The sequence below is a fragment of the Trematomus bernacchii genome, unplaced genomic scaffold (genome assembly GCF_902827165.1).
Source record: "Trematomus bernacchii unplaced genomic scaffold, fTreBer1.1, whole genome shotgun sequence".
In the NCBI taxonomy this organism is placed as follows: Eukaryota; Metazoa; Chordata; class Actinopteri; order Perciformes; family Nototheniidae; genus Trematomus; species Trematomus bernacchii.
In genome coordinates this window covers 225,350-240,475 of record NW_022987745.1, presented here as the reverse complement: position 1 = coordinate 240,475, position 15,126 = coordinate 225,350, and the positions used below count along the sequence as shown (strand labels likewise).

Below are 15,126 nucleotides of genomic sequence, written 5' to 3'. Positions count from 1 at the left end.
GGAGGGACTATTTTATTTTGAACATCATTATTTACTAATAAAAACAATTTAAATTAGAGTGTGTATTTTTCATTCATATTGCCACACTTGGTAACCGTTTTATAAAAGCAATAGCTCACTTCAGACCGTGATATATGGCCATTATATGAGCATATATCACGGCCTGTCGTGAGCTATTGCTTAACCTGTTTCACGCCTTCCCCCCGGTACCGGGCGGATAAACGCGTCATTTGCAGGAAACAACGTCTAAGGAATCTTAATATTGAATAAAACTATGAATGTGTTATATCCATGTAACGGGAAGAAACTCAGCTAACTGATCTTTTAATTTTTTTTTTCAAAAAAACCCCACATTGCTAGCACTCAGCCTCTGAATTAGCCTCAAGCGAAAAAAACGTAACATACTAAGGCAACTAAACTCACTCTAACTCCCTTATTACTTATCCTAGATGCACAACCAACCACTCTTTTTTGGTGTCCTGGAGACACTGAATCTACCGGTGCCCTCCTCAACACTCAGTGATAAACATTCGCGACGCTCTAAACGAAAGCGTACATCATCACATGTGGGAGCTAAGAAGCTAAACACGTAAATATGGCTTACCTTGGTCAAAAGTGGTCTTCAATGGCATTAAAACGATAAAAAAAACGATGCTGCAGTTAATCCATAGGTTCATCCTATGTGTCTGTGCCTTCTTTGAAATTATTTCTGATAATCCATAAGCAATACAACTGCGTTTTAGTTTCCAAACTCCAGAAGGAGACATTCCTCCAGTTTGGTTTCGTTTTCCACACGCGAAGCAACCACATTTTTTCTTTACAACGTGTCTGGGTGGGAGCCTCCCCCTTCGATTCTATTGGCTCTAACGGTCACAAGGGTATGTCAACCAACCAGATCGAGCAAGGGGGGCCAGAGATAGGTCAAATCCACCCAAATGACCCCAGATGGCCCAGTTTTTGGCTAAATCTCTCTAAAAAGGTCAAATTTCACTTGTTTTGCATCAATCTTGATACAGGGTACTTATTATATGTTGTACTTTGGATTCCTAAAGCTTTTAGTCTACTAACCCATCATCCAAGGGTAGTTTTCACTATCTGTAAAAAATAATTTTTGGACGGACACTATAATTTACAGTTTTTTACTATGTAAAATCTGAATTTTCTTTAAAATAAAAAACATTTATATTGATTCTGACACTTCTACATCCAACTCACAGGTTTATCATTACTTTGAGAAAAGATTATTAATTTAACCCTTTTAGAAGGGAAGATATGGTCATTTGTTCTGGGAATGTCATTTTCGAGCCTGAGACCTGAAAAACAGGCTCAGAGTGGAACAGGTTAAATATACTACGTTTTGCCCTGTGGACCAACGTAGCTATTACACATTTTTTTGTGAGACTGGGTTGTTGAAATCAGCTGAGCGTTAAAACAGGGTTTCCTCTCTGTAATCACTCGGGCTCCTCCTGTGGACGGTTTCAATGTGACTGATTGGAGACAAAATGCATGTGATGATAATTCAAGGCTTTAGAAATGGGAGGTAATCAAATCAACGAAGCGTCCTCCAGAGTGTCGCTCTCGTTTCAGAACAGAATCACCTCTTTGTGTTTCACACACACACACACACACACACACACACACACACACACACACACACACACACACACACGGCTACCTGTTATCCTCGGATATTTAACGTAATGTAACTTTACTTACTCACCGGAATAAGTCCCTGAGGGAGGGTTAGGCAAATGAAGCCGCTGACGTCACTTCTTCTTCTTCTGCTTTGGGTTTACTGGCAGGCCGCAAACAACTTCACGGCGTATACTGCCACCCGAAGTCCCCGGCCGGAAGTCCCCGGAGTTGGGGAAGGCTTCAGTAGAAGCTGCTGGGACTCCCAGCAGCTTCTATTGAAGCCTTCCGAGTAAATCGCCAGAACGCCGACACCTCCTCATCTCCACCGCTCCCACGTTTTCTTTTGTGTTGCCATAAGTTAGTCTCTCTGCGTTTCGGCGCTGGGCTAATGCTAATGCTAATAATGCTAATGCGAGGATAATAAAATGGCGGCTTTACAAAACTTTTGGGGAGTTTTACGGGGCGTGGTTTGCAATCCGCCCAGCCAATCAGAAATGGGAACCTTTTTCTCCCACGAAAGTACCTGCTCTCTAGCAGGGACTGAAAAGGGGGTGAAAAGGTTCTCATGAACTCATTTTAGTTCCAGCTCTTTTTGGTGTGAACGCGACATTTCGGAACTATATCGGAACTAAAGTGGGAAAAGTACTGCGGTGTGAACGCGCCTATTCACTTGCATTGAGAGAGTGATGTGACTCAAACAGGAGGAACGAGCTGCTGCTTCCTCTTCTCTCTAAGCCTGGAACAAATATCGTCCAAATAAATACATAGAAATACACCACTATATTTACATTTCTTTCTTTCAAATGTTTTCTTTATTTTCTATACATTTATTATTTCTTTTCTTTTCTGCATGTCTTTATTGTTTATTCTGTATTATTCTACATGTCTTATTTTTTTATATTTCTTTTTCATTTTTTGACATCTTTTTATTTCTTTTTTTTACATTTCTTAATTCATTTTTGTAATGTATATTTATTTTAATATTTTTTAAACTTTTTTTCCCATTTATTTATTTTACATGTCATTATTACATTTTTCTACATTCCTTTCTTTTGTTTTCATTTATTATGTACATTTTAGTTTTTACATTAATATGTTTTTTTATATGTCATTTAATTGTTTCTAAATTTCTTTCTCTTGTTTTCGTGGTTTTTCCTGCATCTCTTTATACTCTTTTTTTTAATTGTTTATATTTTTGCACGTTTTCCTTCCATTGAACTTTTTTTCTTTTCTTCCCTACATCTCTTGATCTATTTCACATGTATTTATTTCTCTCTTCTTTCTACATTTCTTTCTCGTTCTACATTCGGCTCACTGACATCAGAACGCTGCATGTTTTTACGAGCTGTATTTTTATCTCTCTATCTCTGTGTGGGTTCACCAAGTAGAAATGAACCATTCAGATGAATGATTCATTTCTCCTGTTGTTATACATGCTAACCTTCACTTATAAACACACACACACACACACACACACACACACACACACACACACACACACACACAACAGAAACACACATACACACAACACCCATACAACACACACACACACACACACACACACACACACATCACACACAGCCACACACACCACACACACCCACACACACACACCACACACCACACACACACACAACACACACAACACACACACACACACATCACACACACACACACACACACACACACACAATACAACACACACACACATCAGACACACACTACACACACACACACACACCAGACACACACAGACACACACACACACACACACACACACACACACCACACACACAACACACACACCACACACAACACACACACACACACCCACACACACACACATACACACACACACACACACACAACACACACACACACACACCTACACACACACAGCACACACACACACCACACACACACACACACACACCACCACATACACACACACACACACACACACACACACACACACACACACACAAACTTCCTGGAAAGCAATGCATCACTTACCAGGAACACATAAAACTCCCACACGTCGTGGTTTAATGTGTGTGTATGTGTGTGTGTGTGTGTGCGTGTGTGTGTGTGTGTGTGTGTGTGTTTATATAATGAGAATGCTCTCAGAGCTCGTGACATTTCAGTGGCAGGACCCCCCCCCCCCCATAACTGGGCCTCTAAATGTCAATCTGCATCATAAGACACCTGAGGCCTGTACTACGAAGCCGGTTCAACCTAACCTGGATATGTTTGAGTTATCTTACCTAATCCAAAACAAACGCGCTCTCGCTAAACTGTCCTACAACGCTGGTTATCAACTCGGTAACTCAAGCCAGAGTTTCTCTGTCCGGCTGAGTGCGCGTTCACGTGAAAGGGGCGGGGTTAGCAACATTTGACCAATCACAAACATGGACAAGCCTCATACTTCCTGAATGAAAAGTGAACTTTGATATTAGTCAAATATGAAGAAGTTAAACTTTAAACATCCATGACTTAAACACTTTATCCAGGATCAAAGCCACATAGCTGCACCTGCAAGGTGAATACAGCTGGTAAAATAAAAAGCGTTTGAATGCGTACATTAACAGGTTTATGATATCACTGCCCCGTCCAAGACACGAGTGGATCTGACTTTAATTACATTTGACTCGAGTGTTTCGTCAACTTAATGTGTTGCTTAAAATAATACTTTTGCATACAGTATGTGACACTGTGAGTGTTGCATGGCCAGATACGGCTCAAGAAGCTGACTCAGATAAGGAAATATATGATACATTATGATGTGATATGATATGAATGATAATGGGACACATCGACGTCTGCACTCACCGTGCCGCGGACTGTACTTAATGTTACTCTGATCCGGTTACTTATGTCGTGGCAGATAATTAAGTAAGCTTTCTTAACGCTAATGTTATAATAGTCAGATTGCTCTGAAGATGGGAGGGGATATTCTATTAATTTTCACGTTCACACAGTCAGTTGATTTTTGCCGGCCGTCTTTCTGTATTTCCTTTCTCCTGTAATATGACTTGATAGCTTTAAACTCCGCACACGGAGCTCTGATTGGTCAGCAGGCGGTGCTTTCATTGAGTTGATCTCTTATCCTGGAACCTAACCTGCTCTGGACCAGGCTAGCCGTTCAGCATAAGTTAGCATGGAGATCTAGCCCGCTAAAAAGAGAACCAGTGTCGTAGGACCGAAAACCCAGAGTTTTCCCTGAAGTTAGCCGGCTAAGCGAAAATCCTGCTTCGTCGTACAGGCCTCTGAGCCCTTGTCGCTGTGACTCCACCCCCTCAGTCTGACCCCGCCCCCTCAGTCTGACTCCGCCCCCTATACTGCACTATGGCCCCGCCCCTTTCTCGCTGTGAAACCCCGCCCCTCCGTTTCACCGTATCTGCACAAAACCAGCTGATACACTTTGAATTGTATATTATTTGTTTCTAACGTTGACATTCTGGCGTTGTCTCTAAAAAAAAAAAAAAATGTAAAAAATAAATAAATAATAATAATCAATTTTATTTATAAGCGCACTTTTCATTTGAGTAAACAAACGAAACTCAAAGTGCTACAGAGTAAAATGGTACGATGTTAACGTGTTATCTCCTAACTTAAAGTGGTAAGATTACCATAAACAAACAATAAAAGGATCAAATGAATATCTTAAACCATCACTTACACACGACATGTATGTAAAGTATATGACTGGGACTATCTCCCAAAAGTGTCTGATATTTTGATCGCTGTAAAATGACAATAAAACATCTTTATGTTGTTATTTCCTTATAACAAAGACTAACAATAGCAACAGTATTCCTGTGTCGGTCGGTAACGAGTGTTCCTCCGTCGCTCAATCGCTGCTCTCTGCTGATCCATAATTGCCTTGTAGCTATGGAAACAAGTCGTCTGGGTCCTTATAGCAACACACACACACACACACACACACACACACACTGCTTATTGGCTGTAATTAACCTCTTATGGCAAATCACTTTTCCATCCATAAATCAGTGCATTTCAGTAGACCCCCCTCACTTTAATCATTATACTTTCCCGCTATACTAATCTGTTTACATGACTAATGGAAATTAGTATTCAACATTTATTCTCGTTTTTATGCTGCTATGAAATGTAGGATTTTCTTCAGTGATTTCCAGCTGTGACACCGCTTTCTTGAAAGGGTCAACTTTGTGATATTTGCGGATATTTAAAAACCTGTTGATATTCATGACTTTTATCATGTTTAAAGAGTCCTCTCCTGCTGATGTTCAGGTGTATATCAGTATGTAGTGTCTCTACTTTAAAGAGTCCTCTCCTGCTGATGTTCAGGTGTATATCAGTATGTAGTGTCTCTACTTTAAAGAGTCCTCTCCTGCTGATGTTCAGGTGTATATCAGTATGTAGTGTCTCTACTTTAAAGAGTCCTCTCCTGCTGATGTTCAGGTGTATATCAGTATGTAGTGTCTCTACTTTAAAGAGTCCTCTCCTGCTGATGTTCTGGTGTATATCAGTATGTAGTGTCTCTACTTTAAAGAGTCCTCTCCTGCTGATGTTCAGGTGTCACGGGCCTCGTGCATCTGGATGAGAATGGAGACAGAGAGACGGACTTCGCTCTGTGGGATATGATCGACACCAACACCAGCGCCTTCCAGGTCAGCATTAATATATTTATTTAACAGTTTTTGTGCCTCCACATTCGTACTCTACCATTCTCATAGACACGCACAATCGATCTGTCAGGGTTGAGTAAGCAGGCAGGACCCAAATGCAGATTTCCAAGAATAATCCTTTATTCCAAGGTACAAAGTAGAAACACAGAACACTACCCTGTGACACACAGTCAACTACAAACAATGAACCAACAATGACAGACAGAAAAACCAGAACTAAAATACACACAAGACCAATCACACAAACAAGACACAGGTGAGGAGGGAGGAGAAAACACAGGGGCACCAGGTGAACACAATCGGGCAATCAGGCAGGACAGGGGTGAACACTTTTCAAAACAAAACAGGAAACAAAAGACAGAAAAAGACGCACAACCAGGACCAACAGGGTGGGTGGAGGGGGTCTGGAGGAGGGACGCACAACCAGGACCAACAGGGTGGGTGGAGGGAGTCCGGAGGACGGGCAGGAAGGCGCCGACGGGACAGCTCCGGAGGACGGGCAGGAAGGCGCCGACGGGACAGCTCCGGAGGCCGGGCAGGAAGGCGCCGACGGGACAGCTCCGGAGGCCGGGCAGGAAGGCGCCGACGGGACAGCTCCGGAGGCCGGGCAGGAAGGCGCTGACGGGACAGCTCCGGAGGCCGGGCAGGAAGGTGCCGACGGGACAACTCCGGAGGACGAGCAGGAAGACGCCGACGGGACAGCTCCGGAGGCCGGGCAGGACCCAGTATCGGCCGGACAGGAACCGGAGCCGACGGGACAGGCGTAGACGGGATCCTGAACATGACCTGGGCTGGTGTCAATGGGACCCCGGATGGAGCAAGGGCTGGTGTCGACTGGACCCCCAACGGAACAGGACACAGAGTTGGCAGGACCCCCGGCGGGACAGGTGTCGGCGGGACCCCCAACAGGACAGGATATGGTGTTGGCAGGAAATCCGGCGGAGCAGGTGTCTGCGGGACCCCCAACGGGACAGGACAAGGGGTTGGCAGAACCCACAGCGGAACAGGTGTCGGCAGGACCTCCAACGATACTGGACGTGGAGTTGGCAGGACCCTCGGCAGGAGAGTTGTCGGCGGGACCCCCAACGGGACAGGACAAAGGATTGGCAAGACCCCCGGCAGAAGAGTAGTCGGCGAGATCCCCAACGGAACAGGACATGGAGTTGGCAAGACCCCCGGCAGGAGAGTTGTCTGCGGGACCCCCAACGGGACAGGACATAGGATTGGCAAGACCCCCGGCAGAAGAGTAGTCGGCGGGACCCCCAATGGGACAGGACACGGAGTTGGCAAGACCCCCGGCAGGAGAGTAGTCGGCGGGACCTCCAACAGCACTGGACATAGGGTTGGCAAGACCCCCGGCAGAAGAGTAGTCGGCGGGACCTCCAACGGCACCGGACACAGGACCGGCAGGACCCCCGGCAGAAGAGCAGTCGGCGGGACAGGACATGGAGTTGGCAAGACCCCCGGCAGGAGAGTAGTCGGCGGGACCTCCAACAGCACAGGACATAGGGTTGGCAGGACCCCCGGCAGGAGAGTAGTCGGCGGGACCTCCAACATCACAGGACATAGGGTTGGCAAGACCCCCGGCAGGAGAGTAGTCGGCGGGACCTCCAACGGTACAGGACATGGGGTAGGCGTCGGCCGTAGAGCCAACAGGACACGGGGGGCTGGCGTCGGCCGGAGAGCCAACAGGAGACGGGGTGCTGGAGTCGGCCGGACCACCGACAGGACACGAGGGGCTGGAGTGGGCTGAACCACTGACAAAACACGGGGTGCTGCAGTCGGCCAGACCACCGACAGGACACGAGGTGCTGGAGTCGGCCGGACCACCGACAGGACACGAGGTGCTGGAGTCGGCCGGACCACCGACAGGACACGGGGTGCTGGAGTCGGCCGGACCACCGACAGGACACGGGGTGCTGGAGTCGGCCGGACCACCGACAGGACACGGGGTGCTGGAGTCGGCCGGACCACCGACAGGACACGAGGTGCTGGAGTCGGCCGGACCACCGACAGGACACGAGGTGCTGGAGTCGGCCGGACCACCGACAGGAGACGGGGTGCTGGAGTCGGCCGGACCACCGACAGGTGACGGGGTGCTGGAGTCGGCCGGACCACCGACAGGACACGAGGTGCTGGAGTCGGCCGGACCACCGACAGGACACGAGGTGCTGGAGTCGGCCGGACCACCGACAGGACACGAGGGGCTGGAGTGGAATCCACAGGTGGACTGGAGGAGGCAGGAAATGCAGCAGAAGACGTCAAAGTCGAGACCCGAGCAGCGAGGCCCGGGAAGCATAGAGCCAAGGATCGCTGGCTTTCCTCAAAGTCTCGCCACGCCTGCTCATGTTCCTGAGAAATGGCGTGCTGGAACGGAACAGAGGGCGGAACCATGGCTGCATGGGCCGGTTCTGGAGCCGGAACCATGGCTGTTGGGGCCAGAACTGGGGCTGGAACCATGGCTGTGTGGGCCGGTTCTGGAGACGGAACCATGGCTGCTGGGGCCTGTACTGGAGCCCAAAGCATGGCTTCTGGGGGTCGGGCTGCTAGCCTGGACTTGCGACTCCTTCTCCTAGGAGCCTTTTGGAGGCTCCGTGGACCTCCAAAAGCCAGACGAGTGCCCGCGAACGGCTCCTGGACAGGAGCAGGAAATGGGGAAGAAGCAGGGGTTGACTTCAGACGGAACACACCGAGATGTATGGTGTTAGGTTGGGAGTTGGGAGGCAGGGGGCTAGCATGCCTGGGGCTAGCAGGCCGGGAATCACACGTCGACAGGAAATCCAAAATCCAGTCAGGTAAGAACTTAACTAGAGATGGATCCACTGTTGCCACCTGGTGAGCCTCTGCCAGAGCAGCCTCTCTCTGCTGAACACTGGACGCTCCCCTCCACCTACCATAGCAGCAAGCCAAAGAAAAGGTAAAATGTTGTAATTCCACCTCAAATGGATCTGCTGGGCCCATTTCTGGTTGGTTCATTCTGTCAGGGTTGAGTAAGCAGGCAGGACCCAAATGCAGATTTCCAAGAATAATCCTTTATTCCAAGGTACAAAGTAGAAACACAGAACACTACCCTGTGACACACAGTCAAATACAAACAATGAACCAACAATGACAGACAGAAAAACCAGAACTAAAATACACACAAGACCAATCACACAAACAAGACACAGGTGAGGAGGGAGGAGAAAACACAGGGGCACCAGGTGAACACAATTGGGCAATCAGGCAGGACAGGGGTGAACACTTTTCAAAACAAAACAGGAAACAAAAGACAGAAAAAGACAAGAAAAAACCCAACACAGACAGATCGTAACACGATCTGCCAAACGGGGAGGAATCATTTGTTAAAAGTGCCACAAATGTTGACTCGGACTCAACGAGGACTTGGTAAGAATTTGATATTGAAAATCCTTGTGACATCATAGAACTATGATCATTTGCCACATCACTAAATAAGCAAAGTCACGCCCAAAAATAACCCGTGATCTACTCAGCCAGTATATTAGTCAGATCACCCATCCATACGTTTTATCATGAGTTATTTCTAATTTTACTCAAGTACATCATCATCATCTGAAGAAGAAGAAGAAGAAGACATACTTTATTAAAACTCACAGGGAAATTACTTTCTCCACTCTGTTGTGTTTCCACAAGTTACACACACAGAGGATATACTGTACATGCACACACAGCGGACATACATGCACACACAGCGGACATACATGCACACACACAGAGGATATACATGCACACACACAGAGGACATACATGCACACACAGCGGACATACATGCACACACACAGAGGACATACATGCACACACACAGAGGATATACATGCACACACACAGAGGATATACATGCACACACACAGAGGACATACATGCACACACACAGAGGACATACATGCACACACAGCGGACATACATGCACACACACAGAGGATATACATGCACACACACAGAGGATATACATGCACACACAGAGGATATACATGCACACACACAGAGGATACACATGCACACACACAGAGGATATACACGCACACACACAGAGGATATACATGCACACACACAGAGGATACACATGCACACACACAGAGGATATACACGCACACACACAGAGGATATACATGCACACACAGAGGATATACATGCACACACACAGAGGATATACATGCACACACACAGAGGATATACATGCACACACACAGAGGATATACATGCACACACACAGAGGATATACATGCACACACACAGAGGATATACATGCACACACACAGAGGATATACATGCACACACACAGAGGATATACATGCACACACACAGAGGATATACATGCACACACACATGCAGAGCAGAGAGGCATCCTGTTATCCGGTGCCAGGGAGCAGTTTTGAGGTTAGGTGCATTGCTCAAGGGCACCTCGGCAGTGGCCCAGGAGGTGAACTAGCACCTCTCCAGCTACCAGCTCACACTGAGTATGAATACTTAAAATACTGCATATTGACGTGCAACATCATGCATCAATACTTCATCATTAAACTCTTATAAAGGTAAAGAGGACATAAACACTGATTTTCTAGAACTCTCTTAAACCCAACGTCTTGAAATGTTTGTTGTTTTTGTTATTTCAGATAGTTTTGGTGTACAACAGTTCAGAGGAGCAGCTGTCAGCCAACCCTGGAACCACTCTGCACTGGCTCGGAGGAGTTCGTCCTCGGGATGTTCCCTTCTGCGGCTTCAAGAACGAAAACCCTGTCTGCGTCACAAGTCTGTGAAAAACACACCAACAAGTTTACCGTATTTTTAATGTCAGCCCTGAACTTTACATATCAGTGTGTAGTGTCTCTACTTTAAAGAGTTCTCTCCTGCTGATGTTCAGGTGTATATCAGTATGTAGTGTCTCTACTTTAAAGAGTCCTCTCCTGCTGATGTTCAGGTGTATATCAGTATGTAGTGTCTCTACTTTAAAGAGTCCTCTTCTGCTGATGTTCAGGTGTATATCAGTGTGTAGTGTCTCTACTTTAAAGAGTCCTCTCCTGCTGATGTTCAGGTGTATATCAGTATGTAGTGTCTCTACTTTAAAGAGTCCTCTCCTGCTGATGTTCAGGTGTATATCAGTATGTAGTGTCTCTACTTCAAAGAGTCCTCTCCTGCTGATGTTCAGGTGTATATCAGTGTGTAGTGTCTCTACTTTAAAGAGTCCTCTCCTGCTGATGTTCAGGTGTATATCAGTATGTAGTGTCTCTACTTCAAAGAGTCCTCTCCTGCTGATGTTCAGGTGTATATCAGTATGTAGTGTCTCTACTTTAAAGAGTCCTCTCCTGCTGATGTTCAGGTGTATATCAGTATGTAGTGTCTCTACTTTAAAGAGTCCTCTCCTGCTGATGTTCAGGTGTATATCAGTATGTAGTGTCTCTACTTTAAAGAGTCCTCTCCTGCTGATGTTCAGGTGTATATCAGTATGTAGTGTCTCTACTTTAAAGAGTCCTCTCCTGCTGATGTTTAGGTGTATATCAGTATGTAGTGTCTCTACTTTAAAGAGTCCTCTCCTGCTGATGTTCAGGTGTATATCAGTATGTAGTGTCTCTACTTTAAAGAGTCCTCTCCTGCTGATGTTCAGGTGTATATCAGTATGTAGTGTCTCTACTTTAAAGAGTCCTCTCCTGCTGATGTTCAGGTGTATATCAGTATTTAGGAATACTATATATCAGGAAAGGGGAACAACATCACAGAACGGAGCATGCTAGGCCTTCCAGATATAAGATATTGAGCGTTTGAAGTGTGAATAGAATACTTAAAGGTATAATATGTAACATTTCCACATGTGTAAAACTAGCCCTGTGTTATATACTTATTTTAGTACATAGAAAGTAAAGCATTGTTTTCAGTGTGTTAAATGTAGTTGTTTGTTTTTGAATGCAGATGTTTTGTAATAGTTCCCTCTCTCTCTCAGAGACGGTCACCATCCATCAGATGGCCTTCATCGTGGTGTTCTTCATGTTCACGATGATCCTCACCATCACCTTCTTCATCTACAGGTGAGCTGCTCCTGCTCACGTTACATCTAGAAAATCAAAACTTCAAAACTCTAACCAACACACCAGTCATGAGTCTCAGTGACTTCGTGAAGCAGTTTCCCTTAAATGTCGTATTCATCAGATTATTGTCAGCACTAAGACGGGAGGCAAACTCTTTGAGTTTAGAAACCTTGATTTGAAAGCTCCATGTTTGTCGCAGCTTTTATGTAGATACGGTGGCCGACAGGTGCAAACACGTTGCAGCGCAAATGTTCCTGTACTCACGAAGAAACATCTTCAGCAACTTGACAACACATGCAGCATTTAGAGAACATTCAGCAACTTGAGGAGACATGCAGCGTTTACTAAAAGCTGCAGAAACCAAACGCTGAAGAAGCTCAAACACAACGGAGACCAGGGGACACTAAAGAGTGACGCACACAGCTGGAGACCAGGGGACACTAAAGAGTGACGCACACAGCTGGGAGACCAGGGGACACTAAAAAGTGACGCACACAGCTGGGAGACCAGGGGACACTAAAGAGTGACGCACACAGCTGGGAAACCAGGGGACACTAAAGAGTGACGCACACAGCTGGGAGACCAGGGGACACTAAAGAGTGACGCACACAGCTGGGAGACCAGGGGACACTAAAGAGTGACGCACACAGCTGGGAAACCAGGGGACACTAAAGAGTGACGCACACAGCTGGGAGACCAGGGGACACTAAAGAGTGACGCACACAGCTGGGAGACCAGGGGACACTAAAGAGTGACGCACACAGCTGGGAAACCAGGGGACACTAAAGAGTGACGCACACATCTGGAGACCAGGGGACACTAAAGAGTGACGCACACAGCTGGGAGACCAGGGGACACTAAAGAGTGACGCACACAGCTGGGAAACCAGGGGACACTAAAGAGTGACGCACACAGCTGGGAGACCAGGGGACACTAAAGAGTGAGGCACACAGCTAGGAGACCAGGGGACACTAAAGAGTGACGCACACAGCTGGGAGACCAGGGGACACTAAAGAGTGACGTACACAGCTGGGAAACCAGGGGACAATAAAGAGTGACGCACACAGCTGGGAGACCAGGGGACACTAAAGAGTGACGCACACAGCTGGGAGACCAGGGGACACTAAAGAGTGACGCATACAGTTGGGAAACCAGGGGACACTAAAGAGTGACGCACACATCTGGAGACCAGGGGACACTAAAGAGTGACGCACACAGCTGGGAGACCAGGGGACACTAAAGAGTGACGCACACAGCTGGGAAACCAGGGGACACTAAAGAGTGACGCACACAGCTGGGAGACCAGGGGACACTAAAGAGTGAGGCACACAGCTAGGAGACCAGGGGACACTAAAGAGTGACGCACACAGCTGGGAAACCAGGGGACACTAAAGAGTGACGCACACAGCTGGGAGACCAGGGGACACTAAAGAGTGAGGCACACAGCTAGGAGACCAGGGGACACTAAAGAGTGACGCTCACAGCTGGGACACCAGGGGACACTAAAGAGTGACGCTCACAGCTGGGAGACCAGGGGACACTAAAGAGTGACGCACACAGCTGGGAGACCAGGGGACACTAAAGAGTGACGCACACAGCTGGGAGACCAGGGGACACTAAAGAGTGACGCACACAGCTGGGAGACCAGGGGACACTAAAGAGTGACGCACACAGCTGGGACATCTTGGTGACGTTCAGGATTATAAAGCTGAACAGCTGTCTCTGTCTCAGAGTTACTCGTCTCAAAGTGTTGGTCAGTAGCTTTGTCCCAATTCAGCGGCCGCGTCCTCCGGAGGCTGCGTTCGTAGACCGCTTGCGTCACTTCCGCCAAAAGAAGGCTGTCCCAATTTTTTGACAAGATTCCTCCGAATGCGGCCTTCTTTTCCCGGATTTGGAGGACACATCTGATGTATCCTCCGCCGTCTACCATATCTGAGTGAGTGAGTTTTTTCAAATGAAATGGCGGTCCGGTCACTAATAAATGTGAGTATTGGGTTTCAACTTACTTTAAAATAACTAACGTCACACACGTCAAACGCAAGGGGCATTAAAACGTACATATGTACGTAAATACGTTAGTGACGCTAACTAGCTAGCTGGACGTGCTGCACTGTTGGTTTACACCTATTTTTAAAAACAGTTCAGAAGTTTACTGAAGTCATACAGAGATCTTGGCTCTGTTATAGTTACACTTTATATTACGACTATAAATAAACCAAAGTGAGAACATTTAGACCGGCTTAGTTTACAGTCCGGTGGGATTTATAAAATGGTTCCCTGACGTAGCTGCCGTTTGCTTTATTTGTTTTATCCTCTGACATTTTGCAATGTTTGACTGTTTATTAAACCTGGGGACAACATTACAACCTGTCTATCCAGCTCATGCAGCTTTGAAGTAGGGCTAAAAGAAAAGCCTATTTCAAATATTTCCACTAGATTTGATCATTCAGCTTAAAGTGTATTTAATTGATCCTAATCCAGTGATAATAGGACAATCAGAAATGGCAGCAGCCTTTAGCCTGTTCTCTCTTTCTGCAGCGCTGTCAAAGGGATGCAAGCTGTCACTTCTTCTCTTTAGTTTAAACAAAAGAAAAAACAGTAATTCATTTTAAATAAAGCTTCAGGGACTGTTTTGTCTGTAATGCTTAGTTACATTTTGCAATGATCATTTTGCAACCCTGCGTTTAATATTATTAATTCATTTTTTTCCTTTTTCTCTTGTTTTCTCTGTTATTAGGAACATTCAGGAGAACATGGACCCCCCGTGGTGCTGCAGAAAG

General features: G+C 46.4%; 1 protein-coding gene across 2 annotated transcripts in view; it reads left to right on the top strand.

Moving 5' to 3' along the window:
• LOC117496429 (atrial natriuretic peptide receptor 1-like) overlaps positions 1–15,126 on the top strand; it is a 101,782-nt gene that overhangs the window by 53,092 nt on the left and 33,564 nt on the right. For both annotated transcript variants that reach the window (XM_034148094.1, XM_034148095.1), the window contains exons 6-8: positions 6,193–6,287; positions 10,940–11,075; positions 12,262–12,346. In XM_034148094.1, coding sequence (XP_034003985.1) covers positions 6,193–6,287; positions 10,940–11,075; positions 12,262–12,346 — 316 coding nt within the window. The remainder of the gene's footprint in view (positions 1–6,192; positions 6,288–10,939; positions 11,076–12,261; positions 12,347–15,126) is intronic.